This window comes from Cyprinus carpio, chromosome A9 (assembly GCF_018340385.1).
Source record: "Cyprinus carpio isolate SPL01 chromosome A9, ASM1834038v1, whole genome shotgun sequence".
Taxonomy (NCBI): domain Eukaryota; kingdom Metazoa; phylum Chordata; class Actinopteri; order Cypriniformes; family Cyprinidae; genus Cyprinus; species Cyprinus carpio.
Window position 1 is genome coordinate 3,273,680 of NC_056580.1, and position 22,587 is coordinate 3,296,266.

Genomic DNA, 22,587 nt, shown 5'->3' on the forward strand with positions numbered 1-22,587 from the left:
AATCACTTACCCCCATGTTGTTCCAAACCCATAAAAGCTTCGTTCGTCTTCAGAACACAATTTAAGATATTTTGGATGAAAACCGGGAGGCCTGTGACTGTTTCATAGACTGACAAATAAATAACAGTGTCAAGATCCTCAGAATACTCCATCTGCCATCAGTGATACAACCGTAACGTTATGAAGTGGCAAGAATACTTTTTGTACACAAAGAAAACTAAAATAACGACTTTATTCAACAATCACATCACCGTAGCGCTATTTTGGAGAACATCCGCTGAACTCAGGCAGCGTAAGCTCTTCTGTGTCAGCCGCGACACAAGGATACGTTTTCTACGTGTATTTACGCTTTGATTTGAATGAAAACAGCGTATCTTGTGTCGCGGCTTGAATCTTAAATTGTGTTCCGAAGACGAATGAAGCTTTTACAGGTTTGGAACGACATGGGGGTGAGTGATTAATGACAACATCTTCATTTTGGGGTGAAGTATCCCTTTAAGCCGGCTGCATTCAGATCTGCCTTCATTTAATGCTTTTCAAAAATATTGAAAAAAAAGTCTCATACTTTTTTTTTTTATGCAAATAGCCATCTTAAGGTAAGGTCACATTTACCATTGTAAAGGGAAAGTGAGGTCGGAATTATTTTGTAAACTATTTTTTTTTTTTTTCATTTTGGCAAAGCATCCTTTTTCTTAAATATGATACAATACTGTATTAAAGTCGGTCGCAACTTCAATTTCATGCAGACTTTAATTTAAGAAATTAAGACCTAAAATGACTCAAAATCATTTTCAACAGTTCCTCAAGATTTTGGACCTTTGTAACTGTGACTATACTGTGTTTGTTCTTACAGAGGTTTAGATCACATGACGCATGACCCCGACATGACAGGACACGACCTCATAACGACGGACACTGACTGCCGTTTCAGTTCTTTCATAACAAAGTGTTTTTACTTTCTCTCTTTTTTTCTTGTCGGCTGTTAGCCAAATGCCAGCAATTGAGGCACATTAAGCACTCACAGTTTTCAACATTTCATTTTATTGACAAATTGTATGGACTTCATTTGTGTTTCACATTGTCATACAGGTTTGAGTAAATGATGACATGTTTGAGTGAACTGTCCCATTTAACAGAGGTGTTCTGTATGTATCTGATGTGTATGCAAATAAAAAGAGTTTGACAAATGAAGCTGTTTTAAATGGCCTGTTTATTTCTTATTGATAGTTAACTGCTTGTGCTCTGTCAACATTTGAACAGAGAATGGTGCAATATCTTATTCAGGCCATAAAGTAACAGATCTGCATGAGTAAAAGTAAGTCAACCTGTTTATTTCATAATGTGAATCATGTCAGTGGGACATGTGCAGTGGGACTTTATGGAGGTAAGAAAAAGTCGACTCAAATGTTACCTAAAAGATGCAGAATTGCGTCTTTATTTTGTAAATGCATTGTCTCGCAGTCTCTTCTCTGTCCAGCAGGTGGAGGCATTCTGATAGATTGATTAAAGCTTCAGGAATTAGCTGTCAGGTAATTAAAAATAAATAAATACAAATGTGCTGTATTGTATTTTATTGTTATTACTACTATTGCATTCAAATGTAATAATTATGTTAATTTAGAAATCGCACAAAGTTATTAATAAAATTAGATTAGATCATTATAATAGATACTATGTATATTAAACAACTTTGGCTATTCAGAGTAGCTTATTACAGTACCATATTTCTCTAAATGTTTTCACAGACAAGATGAAGAGTGTACAAGAGAGCTCACTTGCTTTATAAAGTAACCACAGTGCAATTCATTTGAGTTTCCGTTTATTGACATTTTGGCTTGACTGCTGAAAATTAACATGTTATTACAAAAAAATAAAAATAAATAAATAAATTGGACACAAAATAAAACATGGTTTTTATTTCTGAAACTATAGCATTGGTAATCACTGAATATTGCATCGCTTTTCAAATATCTTACTATTTTTAAAAATGTCACATTGTACATTATGTACAGTATGCACATATCAAATAACATTCAATTCAAGATAGACACAGATATTAAATTATTTTAATCATTTATCAAGGTTTAAATACATTTTCAGGGTCATAATACTTTAAATCTTTTTTTTTTTTTTGTAATATAATGGGTTTAGTAAGCTTTGTTAACTTAGTAAAACATATTTAAGATCATTATTGTTAATAACTCATTAAAATAAAAAAAATGTGTTATGCCTTTTTAATAAAAAGTGACTATTAGAACGTACCTGACTTGCATGTAATTTTTACTATAGGATGTTTGCTAATTTAATGAGCTCTTCGGTTTGCAGTCCTTTGTGAAGAGATTCACAAAGGCAGATAATTAGGGCAGTAAAATAAGCTCTGAGGTCTGCATGTCTACTGTGTTGTAGAACAAACCCATAAAGTTCCAAGGATTACATTTAGTGACGTCAAACGATTAATCGCATCCAAAATACGTTCTTGTATACATAACAATGTGTGTGTATACTGTGTATATTATTTATTACCTATGTATATTTAAATACAACCACGTGCATGTATATATTTAAGAAAAATGTTTTTTATATATTAAATATATTTACATATAAGAATATAATTGTATATACATGCAAATATTTTCAAAATATATTCTGTATGTGTGCATATTTATATATACAAAATAAATATACACAGTATATATATTATGTAAACAAAAACTTTTATTTCGGATGCGATTATTTACGATTAATCGCTTGCCAGCACTAATTGCATTCTTCAAATGTAGCAGTCGGAATCCGTGACGGAGTCCAGGCTCCGGGTTTTGCGTCTCAGCAGAGTCTCGGGATGAGATCCGGTCCGGTCTTTACCGCAGACCTCAGTTCACCGCTACCGCAGCATCCGTATAAACTGCCTTCAAATGCAGCCGTACACAGCACTTTTCCTCACTTTCTTCACCAAACCGTGACATTCTCCTCCAGTTTGTCTGTGATTTACCTGCGGGGAACGAGCGGGATGAAAAACCTTTAACCGCGACACACGTTACAGCTCCGCATCGGGTTTCTTCTGCGCCAAGAGATGATGTGGACACCGAACCGCTGGTACGTAACGTAGCCTACTGCCTGCGTTTCGTGGTTTTTATTACGTTTTCACCCACCAACGGCTAATTTCCGTGATTCCCGAGAGGTCCGGTGTCCTCTAGATCTCGATAAGCTGATTATAACGGATGAACGGCAGATGGGAAAGTCTCCGCTAGAGTTAGTTATTCCTCCGCTTATTACTGTATGTCACTCATACATGCGAAGCCTGTGGGGATTGTGATTTATTCTGGGTCTCGTATGCGAAGAGCCGGACCCCACAGGAGCGAAACACGAAACCCTTGTTTATTCGGTCGTGCTGCACTGAAATGATGCGCGCGATAAACACCTGTCTGTTGAGTTTTAACGCTTCAGGCTTTATTAGAGAACACCTGACTGGGTGCGGATGGGCGTCTGGCCCGGTGAACCTGGACCCTGCTGTCCACCACCGGGCGACTCTTTAGGGATCAAAAACCCAAGGTCAGGCGGTGACATTGCGGTGTGTCTTGAGACACAAGTATTTCCTTAAATGAAGTTGTTGTGATAAACCTGACGCTTTGAGCAGTTCTAAGTTAATTCTAAGACGGCTAGTTTGTCTGTGAGTCCTCTAGTTTAACCCTCTGTGCTCCACAGTGCAGCAGCAGCAGCATCACCTCAACACACCTGCGCTTTTGATAGAGTCCGTCTGAGCTTATCTGCTAATTAGTACTTTTATCCTGATGTTTAAAAAGTTTAATCTGGTTGTTTCTTCTGGGGAACGCAAAAGGAGACATTTAGTAGAATGTCCAGGCTGCTCTATATAATGAGAGTAAATGGGGGCTGTTAGGATCCACAAATAAAAATGGCCCATATGATTGTATGGTCATGCACAGCTTCAATGGGTACACAGTTAATGTCAAACAAACATTATTTTCAGGCTTTGCTTTCTTATTGTATTTTACATGCAGTGTCATTTTATTTTTATATACTATTGTAGTAATAATATTTTGAATAAGCTATTACACACACACACACACACACACACACACACATATATATATATATATACAGTACAGGTCAAAAGTTTGCAAACATTACTATATTTAATGTTTTGAAAGAAGTTTCTTCTGCTCATCTAGCCTGCATTTATTTGATCAAAAATACAGAAAAAAAAAAATTAATATTGTGATATATTATTACAATTTAAAATAATTGTTTTTAAATTTATTATACTTTAAATTATCATTTATATGTGATGCAAAGCTGAATTTTTAGGATCATTATCACATGATCCTTTAGAAATCATTCTAATATGATGATTCATTATCAAAGTTGGAAACAGTTCTGCCGCTTAATATTTTTTTCAGAACGTGATACTTTTTTAGGATACTTTGATGAATAAAAAGTAAAAAAAAAAAAAAAAAAAAAAAAAAAAAATCTATGTTTTTAAAATATAAATATTTTGTAATAACAATATACACTACTGGTCAGTAATTTGGGGTCAGTAAATTTTTTTTCTTTCTTTTTTTAAATAAAATCAATACTTTTATTCAGCAAGGATGTGTTAAATTGATAAAAAGTGATAGTGAAGAAAATATATTATTAGAATGTATATTATTAGAATTTTTTTTTATTTTGAATAAATGCAGTTCTTTTTAACCTTTTATTCATCAAATATATTAGACAGCAGAACTGTTTCCAACACTCATAATAAATCAGAATATTAGAATGATTTCTAAATGATCATGTGATAGACTGGATGTTACATGTGACACTGAAGGCTGGAGTAATGATGCTGAAAATTCAGCTTTGCATCACAGGAATAAATTATTTCTTTTAAAGTATATTCAAATAGAAAACTATTATTTTAAGTTGTAATAATATTTCACAATATTACTGTTTTTTCTGTATTTTTGATCAAATAAATGCAGGCTTGATGAGCAGAAGAGACTTCTTTCAAAAACATTAAAAATAGTAATGTTTTCAAAACTTTTGACCTGTACTATATATATATATATATATATATATATATATATATATAATATATATATATATATATATATATATATATATAGTATTTTTACGTGCTTTTATTTTTATGAGTTGTTTTAATATTTCTATTCAGCTTTTATTTTATTTCAGCGTTATTTTCAGATTTTTATTAATCTTTATATAATAGTTTAAATTTTTTAAGTTTTTATGTTAGTTAACAGTAACAGCACTGTTTGAGCGTGATCTCGGTTTGATGGCAAGGCAGTGGTGTAAAACTGTGTGAGGTCAGGTTGCATTGTGAGTTGTTACAACTCTTGTCATTTACATTTTGCTGGTCTTTTATTTCTTAAGTGCATTATGTCATTATAATTACGTAATCGAGGCTCATTTTGGACATGTGTGTATGTAGGTGGACCTCATTCAGGAAACACTGTTCCTCAGTCATCTGCACTAGTAGAGACGTGTCGACGACGTGCCACTAGACGATAAAAACACCCTCCAGTGGTTGTAAACTGACCCAGTGGTTGATTCTGCCAATTACAGACTGCTTTAATTATTTATGCACGACGCTGGACAGGAATGTTATCGTCATGGACACAGTCTGAGTGGACAATCGCTATGAGAGTTTATAGGGTCAGAAACACCTGTAAGGGTGACAGTGCAAAGTGTGGAGAGTTGTTATTCATATTGTCTGGAGAAATAATCTCACACCTCGACATAGCACGTGATTTCAGGCATCATTAATGTTGTCGCACAAACAGTGCAGATTTTTATATTCATTTTGGTCTCATGTTCTCTTTTTTACTTTCTGATCTAACCTTGCAGTGTTTATATTATAAATATTCTTTATTTCTTGTATTTTACGGTCATTGTTAAACACCCGACAAACCAATAAACCCACGGTACTTTGGGATAAAGGTGATTCTGATTCTCGAATACAAAAGAAGATATTTTGAAAGATATGCATACAATGAAGGTCAGTGGGGTCCAAAACAATATTAGAACACATTGACTAAAAAATAAATAAATCAATAAAACATTTTAGAAATATTGTTCCATGATATTTTAAACAACCTCTTATTAGTTTTAGTATTTTTATATGCTGTTTTAAACGTCTTTTTAAGTTTAATTCTTTTTTACTTAAGTTTTAGTTGTAGTAGTTTTAGTACATCAGATTAAACTTTGAATTGAAGTTGAAGTGGTCACATTCAGCATTTGTCTGCAAATTTCCATGGGTGAAATTTTGTTTGTATCAAGATGGTCACAGCAGTTCACTGGACTGTTAAACAGAAAGATGCTTGCTTTGAAAGTTACTTCTGTGCGACCTGCGCTTCTTACATGTCTGTTGACATCTTTTTTTGTCTGTGAAATTGCACCAACATTTTTAGGATTTTAATTTTTGGCTAATGTGACTGTGCATTCAGGTTTAAAAAATAAAAAATAAAAAATCTTTTTTAGGTGAATTTTGCCTTTAATACTTACAGTTGTGGGTTTCAACACACCCCTACACATAAGCATTAGCAATAATAATAGTGGTGGTTGTCTCAGCAAACAGCACTAATTAGTGTGCTGTGTTGGAGTTTCCCAGCACGTGTGTGTTTTTGAGCTGAGCAGCAGTGGTTTTTATAAGTGGGCTACTCTGGCTGACCCATGCTTTATGGTGGGGTGGGGGTGTTTCACTTAAAAGAACAAAAGCTACATCCTGATCAATAAAAGCAATGAGTTTAATCTCCAGTGCGCTGTGTGCTTGTCTGAGTTTGTGTGTTGTGTGCTGCCTCGCTCTAATCCAGACAAGTTTTCATAGAAGCGCTTGATTCTTCCCGTATCTTGGCTGGTGTCTTTCACGGGACGTTATCCTACTTTACAGAGGGCAGGACTGAGTCGGGTTCAGCAGGTTGATTAGTGTGTCCATCTGTTCACTGTCAGCCTTTGTGTTTTCTCCTCATACAGGTTGAAGTAGTGCGATAAGAAAAGCTTTGTACTCTGCGCACACTTTTGGAAAATATAGAAGGCAAAAAAGAAACTATTTGTTTCACAGCAAATGCTGTTTGTTACTGTCATTATAGTTTTTATTCTGAGCCAATCAAATTTTTAGTTCTTGAGTTTTTTGGGACAATATTGTTAATACTATCAGACAGTACTGTCTCACTGTAAAAATGTTGCCGTTTAAGAGGCCCTGAAAAGATGCTATTATTCTAGTATCCACTGACAAAACTTTATTTCTTCGGTGTATCATAAACGAAGATATTTTGAGAAATATGAAAGAAGGATTTCATGATTATTTGCAAACCCATCGACCTCTTTTATTAATAAGCCTATAAGCTCAGAACCCGGTGAACCTCATAAAACAGCATTAACTGAATTCATTGCTCAGAACATGTTCTTTTAATTTATGAACTTTACCCACTTGCTTTTTTTTTAGTCGACTCACAACCTCATAATTTAGTTTTTCAAGATCATTTTTCATTCCCATCCAGACATCTGTAACAGTAAACATGCATCACATTTACCGTTGTTCTGTGAATTGAGTCATTTTAATAGAAATCCACTTGATCTGGAATTTAGTTTGAGAGCTTGTTGCATTGGTTGCTTGGTTTGAAAATGACTTTTTGAGTGAGCTTTGCTTCATGCATCACTGCACTGTTGAAATTAGACAGTTGACCTCTTTTTGCCAGCAAAATTTGGTTGAAATTCCACTAATGTGACTACAACTTTACTCAGAAGTTACAGATTTGCTGTTGAAACAAGCAAGGACCTTTCCATTTCTTTTGTCCTCATTTTCACAGAGGCTTAGTTGTGTGAAACAATTCTTGGTGCTCACAAGTTTCACAGAGTTATAAGAAACTAGATTATTATATTTTAAATATTTTTGCCTGCTGAACATATAATCAGTGAATCTAGAAGCTCCCCAAGTCATAATTATGGGAGATTATAAGAAAGTGAACCTAAAGCAGGAATGTTCCACTAGAGAAGACAAAACATAGACTGCTTATATTCTCATGCACCCCTGTGGGACTCCACTGGGCCAGTGCAGTTAATCATATTCAAACATACATACAGAAATGAACATCTGCAGCGCGAGATGCCAGCGAAACCACATCATTACAAAAAAGCTGCTACCACTCCACAGACTGACGTCATGTGTTTACCCAAAAAAGAATCAGGTTGGATACAACATGATTAGTCTTTTGTCTCTGGACCACAAAAGGAGTTGTCTGGAATGGGACAAACACTCGTGGGCTCCAGGAATGATGAATGTATCTTAAAAAAAGAGAATGCTATATAGAGTGCTGCAGGCATTACATATTTATGTAGGCCAAAATCTGGAATCACATTTATCATTTTAGCATTTCCAGTTCCATCAAGTCAGTGGGTTTTTGAACATTTATTTCATTTATTTATTTTTTGGTTAAATGCCTGAAATAAGGTCTGTGTTTAGTGCGAAGTTTAAAGATAGTAGTATTTTTTGACAGTACTAAATCATAAAAATACCCTAATGTGTTTGCAGATATTCAGGAAACATGCTAGGTTCTTGTTTCTCCAAAATCCAATGCGGCAGCCAGTTATTCTGCTTTGAAAATGTGCATTCCGTGTCGGAATGTCTGTTTTTGTTTTGTGTGATTCCGCCCACTGCCAGTTTACCCAATGGTATTTGACAGCCTGGGTTGCCAGTTGGCGGAAAACACAGCATATTGCAGCCATAGAAGATTCTACAGTACCTCCATGACTGCAGGCATATTAAAACGCAGATAAATCAACTTATCATGTCATACGACTTATCAAGTCGTATGACAGCTATTTGTGAGAAACAATGTCATTTCCACCAGATCCTCACACAGAGCTATCTCTGCTATGACTAAGTTTTATGGGCCTCTTTTATGATGCTGTTTTTGTCATATTTAAAGCTTGTGAAGGTGGTATGAAGACAGAATTTTCATTTTTGGGTGATCTAACCCACAACTTTGGAGAACCCCTACAGCAATGAAGTTCCTCAAGCAGTCAGCTATGTACAAATGGAAGAAGGGTATCATAGCCGCCACAGGAGACTGTTATGAGAATCGTAAAAAAAAAAAAAAAAAATTCATCTATTTACTCTTAATTTTCTTTTCTTATTGCCCCTTTCACAACCCGTATGCGATTCCGGAAAATACACGGGTAATGTGTCCCGGCAATTGTTCCCAGGTCGCTAGATTTTGCCCCTTTCACACTGCCAGTGATTTCCTGGAATCTGTGCGTGCGTTCACACACAACCCGTAAAAAGGTCTTGTAATGGCACGTGACATCAGGATGTGACGTGTAATGTACGAGACGAAAATGCTAGGCACGTTAACTTTCACTTAAGCTGGCAAACGATCTCAGCTTCAGTGTGGATAGTGAGGAACTACTTGATCTCTGCTTCATTATAGTTTGCACCTATTTTTTCGTCACGGACATTGATCTGCCTTCAAAACTCCTGGTAAAAGAGTTGCACGATAACATGCATCATCACTACGACACGGCATTGGTTCTGGCTTTTGTTCTAGGTCCCCAACCCGGGATCAATCCCAGGACGTGTTTGCGTTCACACAGAAGGTGATCTGGCAATATTCCGGCAATTTTTTGGGTCCAACGTGCAGTGTGAAAGGGGCTTTAGAGGACCACAGAGTAGTTCACTACTGCACGAGAACAGACTTGCTAACTGACAGGAAACCGTGTGAGGCTGAGATGGCACACACCAGCACTGGAACTTCTCTTATCTCTCAACATTAATTACTGCACCTCAGTTGACCCCTCTCTGTAAAGCTTGTAGATGACACTACGCTGATTGGCCTCATAAGCTACGGTGTCTAATCTGCTTGCAGACAGGAGGTGGAACAGCTGGTGAGCTAAAGCAAACATAACAGCCTGGAACAGATCAAAAGATGGTGGAGATAATACACTTCAGAAGGCTCTTAAACCCACAGCTCCCCTCAACATCATTTTTTTTAGGAACCGAAAAAGGACCAGAAAACACCATGAGAGAATTATATAAGTGGTCCATAAATTGTGCACTATATTTAAAGCCGTAAAATCTGTGATGAACAGAATGATGTTTGGTTTTTACTTGCTGAAAATGTTCACATTCATGCTTTCATATGTTGACAACTTTTAGTGTTGTGAGCTACTCATAGCATGATAAATTGGCTGCTGTCTTATACTTTTAGGTAGATAAAATGGCTTGTAAAATTGATGATGCCAAACCTGGTGACAGAAATGATGGCAAGCCTGGTGTCACACATCTTAATGAGCAAAACATCTATTTTCTTTCAAGGGAAAAAAAGAGTAATATAAGATTGAAGTGACATTAGGAAATGATCTAGAATTTTTGTGTGTGTATGTACCATTCCTTTAACAAACTTTATTATATGCTCAGGCATTGGCTACAGTCTATGGTTTTCCAGGTCTTTACCCTCCAAGAAGCAATTTAGAACAGTAAAAAAAAAGAGGCAGGCACAAAAACAGATTTGTCCCCAGGCAGTGGCCCCTGCGAACCACTGAACTACATAACTACTGAAGAACAAAATTCTTCAGCAGATATGTTGACATTCAGCATCTTAAACAAGCGCCATTTTATTAATACTTTTATTAAAACACCAGTTTATTAATACTTATGAAGCTCATATTAATCCCTATTATGCACGACCATATTCTAGATCCATTAACCCTAAACATAACTATACAGCAACTACTTGCTATCAATAAGCAGAATGCTATGAGTTTGTTGAAGGATTACTCTTACATAATAGTGAATATGTGTTCCCTAATCTAAAGTGCTACCCAAATGCCATTATCAATAACTTTAATATATTAGTAGTTTTGCATTGCACCATTGTTTTTTATTCTTTTCTGTCAAATAAAGATTTTTTTTTTTTCAGTCTGCACACAGACTGTATCTTTGCATGATTTTGTATAAAGTGGTGATGTGTTAAAGCTTATTGGTTTTGATTTAACACATTTATTGGAGAAATTGTAATCCCTATGGAGGAAGTGCTGAAAAAGTATGCAGTCACTGTTGCACTTCATTGCATAATTACTTTAGATGTTGGTAGCTGATTTCTTAAGTTCCTTAATATTTCAAACTATTTTTGGTTTTGATTTCAAATGTGCACATTAAATCTGTTTGCCTTTATACTGTTGAACTGGACAGGAAATAGAGGCTTGTGACTGGCATGCATATTGAGTCCTGTACTGATGATTGTTGCAAGCGCTGACTCACAGTGACATTTATGAGGTTTTAAATGACTGGAACTCGCAGTGAAGCTGATCTGTGCACAGTATGGGGCACGTGGGCCCCTCACAGACCTCACACCAAATGTGACCTAGTCATTGTGTGGGGGTTTGCTCAGTGCAATAATCTAGCAGACACGGTTGAGTACAACAACATTCTCTAAAGGTCTTCATCAGTCTGCATTGTTGCTGAGGGATAGTTGAATGTGAGATAAATATGGAAGAATGAACCCATTTCCCTTAACAGTGTATGTTAGGGGGAAGGTTTTCCCCATTATCCCATTTATTAGTAAAATAATTAATGTTGATAATTTTTTTAAGATATTGGTTCCAGTTTAGAATTTCCAGTATCATGACGACACTAGTATTCATGACACTTTCAGTTCAAAGTTACACTTGCTTTTACATGTTTAAAATGGTCTTTATTCAGAACTAGTTCCAGTTCGATTCATGAATTAGTGACGTGAGCTAATTCATTTTAGCAGATCAGTTCAAACCACTCAATCTCAAAGTCTCAGACTCATCAGTCACAAATGGCTCACAGTCTGAGCTCTCATTGAATTAACATCTGACTCCTTCAGTAAACTGTCATTACCTTCGGTCATATCCGATCTGAAACCAAGAACCATTACTGTGTAATGTTGTAAAGGATTGTGAGCTGTCAGTCTTATTACAGAATGAGAAAAGAGTGGAAATGAAACGTTTCTGAATGGTGTACCTGATATAAACCAAACTCACAGAGCAGCTCATGAGGAACGACCGAAGATGGAACCCTTCTGGAGTGCCTCCTGAGGAGGATTTCATTTCAAAAAGCCCTGAAAATAATCATTACTGCAGAACCTGGTTGGACGGCAGGAATACTAACAGGGAATCTCACAGGATACGCTCCTGGATTACACCATACCTAATTCACAGGACAGTCCTGGGACATTCATATTTAATGTTTGCTGTGAAACCTGTGTGTTACTCTACCTGAGCTACTCTTGGGAACTAAGGCATAAATATGACTCAGAATTGTAATTCACAGTAATGTTTAGGGTTTATCTTAGGTTCATTTCATAAACCTTTATTTTCAAAATTTTTTACTTCTGTAAGTTGAGTTTGGTGCTTGATTATAAACTATACAAGTTTGCTTAACGGTATAAGCTTAATCATAAAAAAATGTCAATGTCCTTTTAAAGTACATATCACATTATCAAATAAGTTGTCAAATAAAACATTTTCGTTTCTTTGTGTTTTCGGTTAAGGGCGTCGCACGTCAGGTGAATGACAAAGGGTTTCTGAAAATTCGAAAACCATTGTTAGTAAGGTAGGGCCCTCTGATTTCCTCAGTGTAGGGTTAGGGTTAGGGTTAGTCATAAAAATAGAGTAAACCGTACAACATTGATTTTTGGATAAATAAATCAAAAGTAACGCTGTACACATAACCAAATCACGATATGGACTGGTGTCTGTGAATATTAAAATGCAAAAAAAGCCTATTTAACTATGTCATCTGCATGTTCCGTATGTCTCTGTGTGTGAAGGAATGGCGTTGTTTTGTATGCCTCACAAGCGTCATGTTTGTGGTTCTTGTGGTGACAGAATAAAAAAAAAAATCACATAGCTGTTATTGTAAAAATGGTAATAAATTACTACATTAAATTCACAAAAATGGAATTGATTGGATGTGCTTTCTGATTAAAAAAACAATTAAACCATTAAAATGTAATCCAGAAAAAAAAGTTTTTGTTTAACTTTTAAGAAATTGTTAAATTGTATCAGTTTCATGTTTTCAATTGATCAAACATGTTTTTTTTTTAATTACTGATTATTAAACCATTATAATGGAATCCAGAAAAATGATTCAGATTTCATAGGGCACTAGTATACAGTAAAGTGGGCTGGAAGCAGGGCCGTCCTTTGCTGACGTGGGGCCCGGTGCGAGGTAGGGAGCAGGTCTAACCAAGAGAAAACATTCAGGAAACCTGTTTGAAAACAGTAATTATTTTTGTAGTTCATGGTGACCATAGTAGTGCAGAAATGACACCCTCCACCTTCAGATATCTAACAAATATAAATGTGCCACTTCTCTTTTCTCTCTTCCACTTTCCATACTACAGTATCCATCTTTGTTTCTTCCTCTTTGTGTTTTGTGTGGCTTCGTCTGGAACCCTTGTGAAGAGGATCTGAGTACTTTGTGTTGTGCTGATGTACAGTGACAGCTGGTGCTTTGTGCGACGAACTTCTTCATTTGTCATCAGCTGCTGGAAAGATGACATTGTTCTGGGCTAATGCGCATTGTGTCCTTGTTTAGCATAATCTACTTCGCAAAACATTCCTGCTGACGTCCATCACTCACTCCTCTTCTGATTCACAGTGGAATGTTCCAGTGGGGCTGGTCCTCTCTGAGATAATGGATCATTTTGGCCTTAGATGTTTGCCACTTTGCAACTAAATGGCACAAAAGTATGATTTTTTTTTTAGATTATCATGGTACTATATTTTATATTGACAGTTTTTATTGGAATCAAAGTACAAGAGTTTGTACAGATAGTTAAAATCTTGACATTTTGCATTTCAAATGGAGATACTTTTTCACGCTTTAATAGTTTAAATAATAGTTTTTCACTTTAATGACGCACAAGCAAATGTGAAGCGACTTTTTTTTTAAGTGATAAAGATATACTTTGATTTTTTTTGGTTTTATATATATATATATATATACAGGTGCATCTCAATAAAATAGAATGTCATGGAAAAGTTCATTTATTTCATTAATTCAACTCAAATTGTGAAACTTGTGTATTAATCAAGTGGTACATGGTGAGAAATAGACTTTAGGACAATATTACGTTGCCGTAAATTGAATAATCTAGCTACAATTCCTTGCGCTCAGGAAGTTTGGCATGACTTGCCTGGAACGCTACAAAGTCATGAGTCATGGTTTGAAGTCGTGATTTAGGGGCTCAAAAACCTGCCTTGAACACAGCATTAGAGCTGTGAAGGTGAGAAAGAGTAAAAATAAACACTGAGACCTGCTTCATTAACTGCAGGCAACCTTACTGGACCGTCTCCAGAGAGTCTGCTGCTGCTACACTATCAGAGGTGTTTCACACTTTCACACTGACTCTTTCTGTGTGTGTGTGTGTGTGTGTGTGTGTGTGTGTGTGTGTGTGTGTGTGTGTGTGTGTGTGTGTAGCTGATGGAGAATTTTGTGTAAACTGTGACAAGACCTAAAAACAGAGAAAAAAACAGATCAATAAACACGTTTGTGCTTTCAGTTCAGTAGTCAGATCACTGAGATGTTAGCTGAGCTCAGTGCAGGTTTCATTTATCAGTATGTGAAGCTCTTGTGGAGGGAAAATGGTAAATTAGTTGCTGATGGAAACATTAGCATTTCACGTGGCGATTTGAGCTTCTGATGCGTGTTTCCCCGCGTCTCTCTCCCCGGGCTCCCACGGCTCAGTTAATGTGCTGGAAGAGGGGTGGAAGCCCTTAAATTATACTAGATGTGTGTGTTCATGCAGTGTTTGTGTTTTCCCCAGAGTGCTTGCTAAGCATGTTTGTGTTGGGAAGGCCAGTACAGATGTATCCTGTTATCTCACTTGTAACTGTGCCCACTCTTGGAACAGCTTTTCTTAAACTGTCTCACACAGCTGTAGAATCGAACCATCAGGATGAGTGTGTGTGTGTGTGTGTGTGTGTGTGTGTGTGTGTGTGTGTGTGTGTGTGTGTGTGTGTTCCTTTGGGTCTAATTAAGCTGATCAGAGTCTCTCCATACTGCATGATTAATCAATACTGCAGCAGGAAGTAGGGATCCACAATTATATTATCGGAACGTTATCGGAATCCACCGATAATGGCTTAAAATATAAACATCATATAAACATTATGCCGATATGCCTTGTAATCCCATAAGACAAATAGCATGTGCTCAAGGTGTAGCAATAAGCTCACGTCAGTGGTGTGGTCAATCTTGAAGCAAACTTTTGCCTGAATGATTCATAACCCTAACCCTCCCCGGGTCCTAATGCCTGTTCAGTAAATCCTTTTATTTATTTAAGGGGCGCTGTTGGCCTACTTGTAATACAATTAAAGTAAAATACACAAATAACACAAAAAAACTACATTTATTTAAAGAATAAATAAACAAAAAATATATCTCACAAAATCAAAATAACAAACAAGACACAAAATAAATAAAATATTTCAAACATAAATATATGTTCAAAAAAATACAATAGTTAGTTAATTTTATATATGCAGATTTATTAATTAATGTGATAAAAAAAAACATATATATATAAATAAACACAAAAAATAACACACTTCATGAAATAAAAAATATAACATAATTAATCACACCCTTTTTCTGTGATTAATCGCGATTAATCGCACACTTCATGAAATTAAGCATAGACCATTTACCTTGTTTAAAATGTTTATTTTGTCATAATTTGCTATATTCAGCAAAGTAAACCAAATGGTTGAAGGGTGATTCTCAAAAATCTGTATTTTCTGAAAGCTTTTTTCAAGATAAATGTAGATGTCTTTTCAAAAAAGGACTCCAAAAGAAATCCAAAAGCAAACTCCAAAAGGACACCAAAGAACCAAATGATATAAGGAGCCCATATAAGCACATATGAAAGAAAAAAATAGTATGTGTACAGTTCAACAGCAAATAGCTTTTTTACATTTTAGAGAAGTCAAATTGCGACACCAAACAGGACCACATAGTGATGCCATAAACCCTAAACTAACTGCCTGCTGACTGCATATATCTACTACAGTACACTGATCCATTCAAAATAACTAAACACAGTAACATACACATGACAAATCAAAACATTATCGTGAATGTGTGTGGAAACAATGTGCTTACTGTACGACTCCTCTACGCCACCGCAAACTTGATTGCAGTCTTCATCCATCAAAACTTTACTATCGAGACTGGTTTTCCAGTCGAGAAACCATAGTTTGCGTCTCATCTGGCCATACAGCGGTGGGATGTGTTGACAATCCATTCAGTCTGTACTTCACACAGCGCGTGTGACGTGTTAAAATGATCTGATCGCAAGCAGAGAAGCAAAATTGTGTTAAAGGGTTAGAATAGAAATTTTGCTTCAGTAAATTTGCATAAATTGCGTTAAATTATTTTATTGCGTTAAGGATTGTAAAATGAATCACACACATATATATAAGAATATATATATATATATATATATATATATATATATATATATATATATATATATATATATATATATAAATTTTCAAACAAATTATGAGAAAGGAGCTCTAAAAGATTTTCTGAATTTTTTAGATCTCTTTTGCTTTAGACCATCTACAAATGTTAAATCTACAAATAAAATGTTAAGGTTACCAACAAATAATGCAGTGGTTGATTTATAGTTTATTTTCAAAGCTTTCAGTGTACTCTCCTTTTAAAATAACTTCATTGTTTCTTATTTAATCCTGACAAGTAAGTTTTTAAGGAGAGATTTGATGGAATCGTTAAGTTGAAAAATGAACCTGAACCAGAATCGTTAAATTCCTTGTGATTCCCAACCCTAGTGAAGCCTGTAACTCAAGGAATGTCATACGGTCCATAGCACGTTGCTTAATGACACTGACTGGGCGAAAAACATAATGAGCTCTGCTCAATGCTCACTGGACAGTTTCCCTGATCAATGACCATCCAGTTTCAAAGCCCTAGTGTCATTCATAACCCGTGCTTTTTATTGCTGTGGCCATATGCTTCTTGCTGCTTGCTGCTTGATTTGTCAGTAAAAGACAGAAAAGGCCAATGAGCTGGAAGGAAAAAAGCATACATAAGAAAAACTGCTGATTCACATAAAGATTGCATTTTTAAATAGTCTGTAGCTGGAAATGTCAACATAAAATGAACATTAGTTGTTTATTCAAGAAGTAACGCTTAAAAAAACATTTGGCTTTACAAATGATTTATCTGGGTTTTTTAAAGTTAAAGTTATTATATATATATATATATATATATATATATATATATATATATATATATATATATATATATATAAAATTTACAGGTGATAAAAGTAATTGATATCACCAAGCCTTGTTAAATGTATTTCATTTTAAATAAATTTTACAATTTTATATTATAATTGTAGCTAAATAGATTGAATACAGTGTTACAATAAATGTTTTCAATAAATGCCTCATATTTTTTAATCGTTGCATCAGTGATTGCGACATAAATTCAGTTCAAACTGAAACCATGACCACAGAGCCAATATACAAAGTGAACAGTTAGAAATCTGAAATCTTTACACTGCTTATGACCTCTGTGTCATCATGTTTCCAATTCTCATTTCCTCCACAATTTGTGTTTCAGGTGAAAGTGCTCAGTAGTTTGGCTGCACAAGGATTCACTGGTCATGCTGTGCTTTGGAGGGACGAGAAGAGACACTAAATAAGAAAGGACGAGAGAGTCGAGAGAGAGGAGAAGGTAGACAGCAGCTGCTATCATGTCTCGTCATCAAAGCCGAGCCACCAGCCTGGAGGAGAAGGGAGCCACACCCATCCACAAGAGCTCCACCCCCTCACACAAGAGCTCCACCCCCACTCACAAGAGTGCATCCTCTTCCTCTTCATCTCAGAGAGACAGTCGACAGGTAAAACGGACTTACTTTTGAAACAGAGAAAGGGAAAAGTTGTGGTTGTGTGACAGTGAATGCACACATTTTCAGAGTGGTTCAAAAAATATTTTTGGTAACACTTTATTTTAAGGACCAATTCTCAATATTAACTGGTTGCTTATTAGCATGCATATTATTGGCTGTTTTATTTGTACTTGTAAAGCACATATTAATTTTTAATAATTAAAATATTATTTTGCATGACCATATTCTAGATCACTGACTCCACCTAAACTTAACAACTACCTACCTAACTAACCATTAATAAGCAGCAAATTAGGAATTTGTTCAGGGAAAACTCTTAGTTAATAGTGAATATGTGTTCATTCTTTTGTGTTATTTTTATATTTTTCCTATTCTTTTTGTCCATGAGAATAAAAAAAAAAAAACTCAAAGAAGAGTTATAAGCTGTGAAATCAAACCAACAAGATCCAAGAGGAATCAGGACATACAAAACTTCTACGCTTTTAAGTGGGAATGAACAATTCAGCTAGGGACTGCAAATCTGCAAATAGTTTGATTCACACTGATATATAGTGATTATTTGGATTTAAAAACAACAATAATAAAATTAATAAAAAATAAAAAATTTATTGCAGTATGTAGATAGATAGATAGATAGACAGACAGATATAGACAGACAGACAGAGAGACAGACAGATAGATATAAACAGACAGAAAGATATAAACAGACAGACAGACAGACAGACAGACAGACAGATAGATAGATAGATAGATAGATAGATAGATAGATAGATAGATAGATAGATAGATATAGACAGACAGACAGATAGATACAGACAGATAGATATATCAAACAGTCTGTCTGTCAAACAGCAAACTCCACTTTCTGACCATAACCAAACTAACATTTATATTAAAACAAATCACACACCAGAACAAAACAAGCTGGAAACCTGTGAAATGTATCAGGTCCAGCAGAGATACAAATGGACTCCAGACAGCGCAGAAAAATTCATCCAAGCCCTGAATTCTGAAGAACTGAAAAATCAAATCACTATATTTATGAATAAAAAATTTGAAACAACTAAAAATGGTGTTAATTTGGCTACAAATGAAATCAATAACATATTTCAAAAAGCAGCATATATAAGTGAATTGAAAAAGAAAGGCAAAAAATTCATTAAAAAAACACCAAAAGATTGTAAAAATGGTTTGACTCAGACTGCAAAACATTAAGAAAACAACTTAGAAAATTATCAAATCTGAAACATAAAGAACCATACAACACCAGCATAAGAACTGAATACTGTTCAAAACTAAAACAATACAAAGACACAATTAGAGCAAAAAAGCAACACCATCTGACCAAAAGTTTACAAGAAATAGAACATTCAATAAATCAAAATCAGTTCTGGGATATGTGGAATAATCTGAGCACAACAAAACCACAAGACCTACCCAATACAAGATGGAAACATTTGGACAAAACATTTTGAAATCATTATATAAAGAAATCCCACCAAAACAGCTCAATGACAATTATGATCTGATCAAACAAAAATCTACAAACTTATGAAGACACAATTAAAAATAATCAAAATCCACTTGACTTCCCGATTACATTTAAAGAATTGACAAACAAACTCAAAAGCCAAAAATGTAAGAAATCTTGTGGTCCTGACAGCATTCTGGGTGAAATGCTGAAACACAGCACACCTGAGCTTCAGACAGCTGTGCTCAAATTATTCAACACTGTACTTAGTTCAGGCTGCTTTTCCTGACATCTGGAGCCGAGGACTCATTACCCCCGATTCACAAGAGTGGAGACAAACTGGACCCTAATAATTTCAGAGGCATTTGTGTGAGCAGTAATCTGGGGAAGTTATTTAGCAGTATTTTAAATCATAGAATGGTAAACTTCCTTAACGAGCACGATGTCCTGAGCCCGAGTCAGATTGGCTTCCTTCCAAATCATAGAACTACTGACCACATTTACACCCTACACACCCTAATCAATAAACACGTAAAACAGACCAAAAATTGAAAAATATTTGCATGCTTTGTCGATTTCAAAAAAAAGCATTTGATTCTATTTGGCACGACGGATTATACTATAAGCTTTTACAAAGTGGTGTAGGGGGTAAAGTTTTTGACATTATAAAATCAATGTATTCAAACAACAAATGTGCAATCCGAATTGGCAACCAAACATACAGAATTCTTCACCCAGAAAAGAGGAGTGCGGCAGGGCTGTAACCTGAGTCCAACGCTGTTCAACATTTACATTAATGAATTAGCGGTGCAGTTGGAACAGTCTACAGCCCCTGGACTCTCTCTACAAGACAAGAACATCAAGCTTTTGCTGTACACAGATGATCTGGTGCTGCTCTCGTCCACCCCACAGGGACTACAGCAGCACCTTGGACCTGCTGGACAACTACTGCCAGAACTGGGCCCTGGCAGTAAACCTCAAAAAGGCCAACATTATGGTCTTTCAGGAGAAGCCCAGATGTCAGGAACACAGATACCAGTTCAGTCTAGGCAGCACCGCCCCAGAACACACGATGCAGTACACTTACCTCGGCCTGATCCTCACTGCATCGGGGAGTTTCAGTTCGGCAGTGAATGCTCTCAAAGATAAAGCTCGAAGAGCTCTATACGCTATCAAGAAAAAATTCCAAAATATTGAAATACCGCTTCCAATTTGGTGTAAAATCTTTGATAGTGTGATTCAGCCCATAGCACTGTATGGAAGTGAGGTTTGGGGTCCAACAAATAATCATACAAAAACAATATAAAACAAAAAACAAAAACAAGCCCTATACACAGAATTCTGCAAAATGATTATAAAACTACAAAGAAAAACACCCAATCATGCATGTAGGGCAGAATTAGGCCGATTTCCATTGATTATTAATATGCATAAAAGATCCCTCAAACTCTGAATGCATCTTAGATCAAGTCCCACAGAATCAGTACATTTTAAAGCGCTACAAACCCAAGAACTGAACCCTGAAAAGAGTCCACTCAGTCAGCTAGTTCTGAGACTTACTAACCTGACTAACTCTACTAACACTAACCAGTTTCAGACCAGCACTGCTTCTCACCCAAACATCGAAATAAATCAAATTATCAAACAATCTAAAAATACATATCTGGAACATTGGGATCAAGAAACTAAAACACAAAGTAAATTACAATTCTATCGAACTCTAAAATCAGGTTATGAATGTGAAGATTATCTCCAGAGTGTCAGAGACACAAAGCAGAGACGGATCCTGAGCAAGTACAGGCTCAGTGAGCACAGTCTAGCCATCGAGACGGGCAGACACAGAAAGAGCTGGTTACCCAGAGAGCAAAGAGTGTGTGCTCACTGTCAGACAGGAGAGATCGAGACAGAGACGCACTTCCTCCTTCACTGTCAGAAATACATATCCATAAGAAACCTATACTTTAACAAATTCACCAACTTAATAAAGAACTTTACAGCCATTAGTGAAACAGAACAAATAAAGATACTATTAGGAGAGGGACACACAGCAGCACTGGCTGCGAGATACGTGTGGACATGCCACAGCCTGAGAGACAGCAGCTGAACGTTTGTGTGTGTATGCATGTGACCTCAGTGTGTCTGACCCTATTGTGCACCACAGTCATCCTTAGTATGTTTGTGTGTTTCTATGTAAGTTAAAGACTGTGGTATCAAATGTTCACACATTATAATCTGTTACAGTTTAATATTTTAAGATGTTATAATATTCAGTTCCATTACTGTGATGTTCATTTAATTATTATTATTGTTATATTATTATTATTTTTTTATTATTATTTTTGTATATGTATAGTAAGCTTTGGCAATATTGTATCATTTACATTCATGCCAATAAAGCAATTTGAATTGAATTGAATTGAATTGATATAAACAGACAGACAGACAGACAGACAGACAGATAGATACAGACAGACAGAGAGACAGACAGATAGATATAAACAGACAGACAGACAGACAGACAGACAGATAGATAGATACAGACAGAGAGACAGACAGACAGATAGATACAGACAGACAGAGAGACAGACAGACAGACAGACAGACAGAGAGACAGACAGATAGATATAAACAGACAGACAGACAGACAGATAGATACAGACAGATAGATATAAACAGACAGACAGACAGACAGACAGACAGATAGATACAGACAGACAGAGAGACAGACAGATAGATATAAACAGACAGACAGACAGACAGATAGATACAGACAGAGAGACAGACAGACAGATAGATACAGACAGAGAGACAGACAGACAGACAGACAGAGAGACAGACAGATAGATATAAACAGACAGACAGACAGACAGACAGATAGATACAGACAGACAGAGAGACAGACAGATAGATATAAACAGACAGACAGACAGACAGACAGACAGATAGACAGATAGATAGATAGATAGATAGATAGATAGATAGATAGATATAGACAGACAGACAGATAGATAGATAGATAGATAGATAGATAGATAGATAGATAGATATAGACAGACAGACAGATAGATATAGACAGAAAGACAGACAGATAGATAGATAGATAGATATAGACAGACAGACAGATAGATAGATATAGACAGACAGACAGACAGATAGATATAAACAGACAGATAGACAGACAGACAG

At 35.8% G+C, this 22,587-nt stretch overlaps 1 protein-coding gene across 7 annotated transcripts in view; it reads left to right on the forward strand.

Annotated features, from left to right (window-relative positions):
• The first annotated feature begins 2,824 nt into the window (after nucleotides 1-2,824).
• LOC109056253 (oxysterol-binding protein-related protein 6-like) overlaps nucleotides 2,825-22,587 on the forward strand; it is a 51,992-nt gene continuing 32,229 nt past the window's right edge. For 4 of the 7 annotated variants that reach the window (XM_042763195.1, XM_042763197.1, XM_042763194.1 and 1 more), the window contains exons 1-2: nucleotides 2,826-3,093; nucleotides 17,642-17,921. In XM_042763195.1, coding sequence (XP_042619129.1) covers nucleotides 17,775-17,921 — 147 coding nt within the window. In that variant the 5' untranslated portion in view covers nucleotides 2,826-3,093; nucleotides 17,642-17,774. Of the gene's footprint in view, nucleotides 3,094-17,641; nucleotides 17,922-22,587 lie in introns of all 7 variants that reach the window. The other 3 variants (XM_042763198.1, XM_042763199.1, XM_042763193.1) reach the window with 2 other exon arrangements.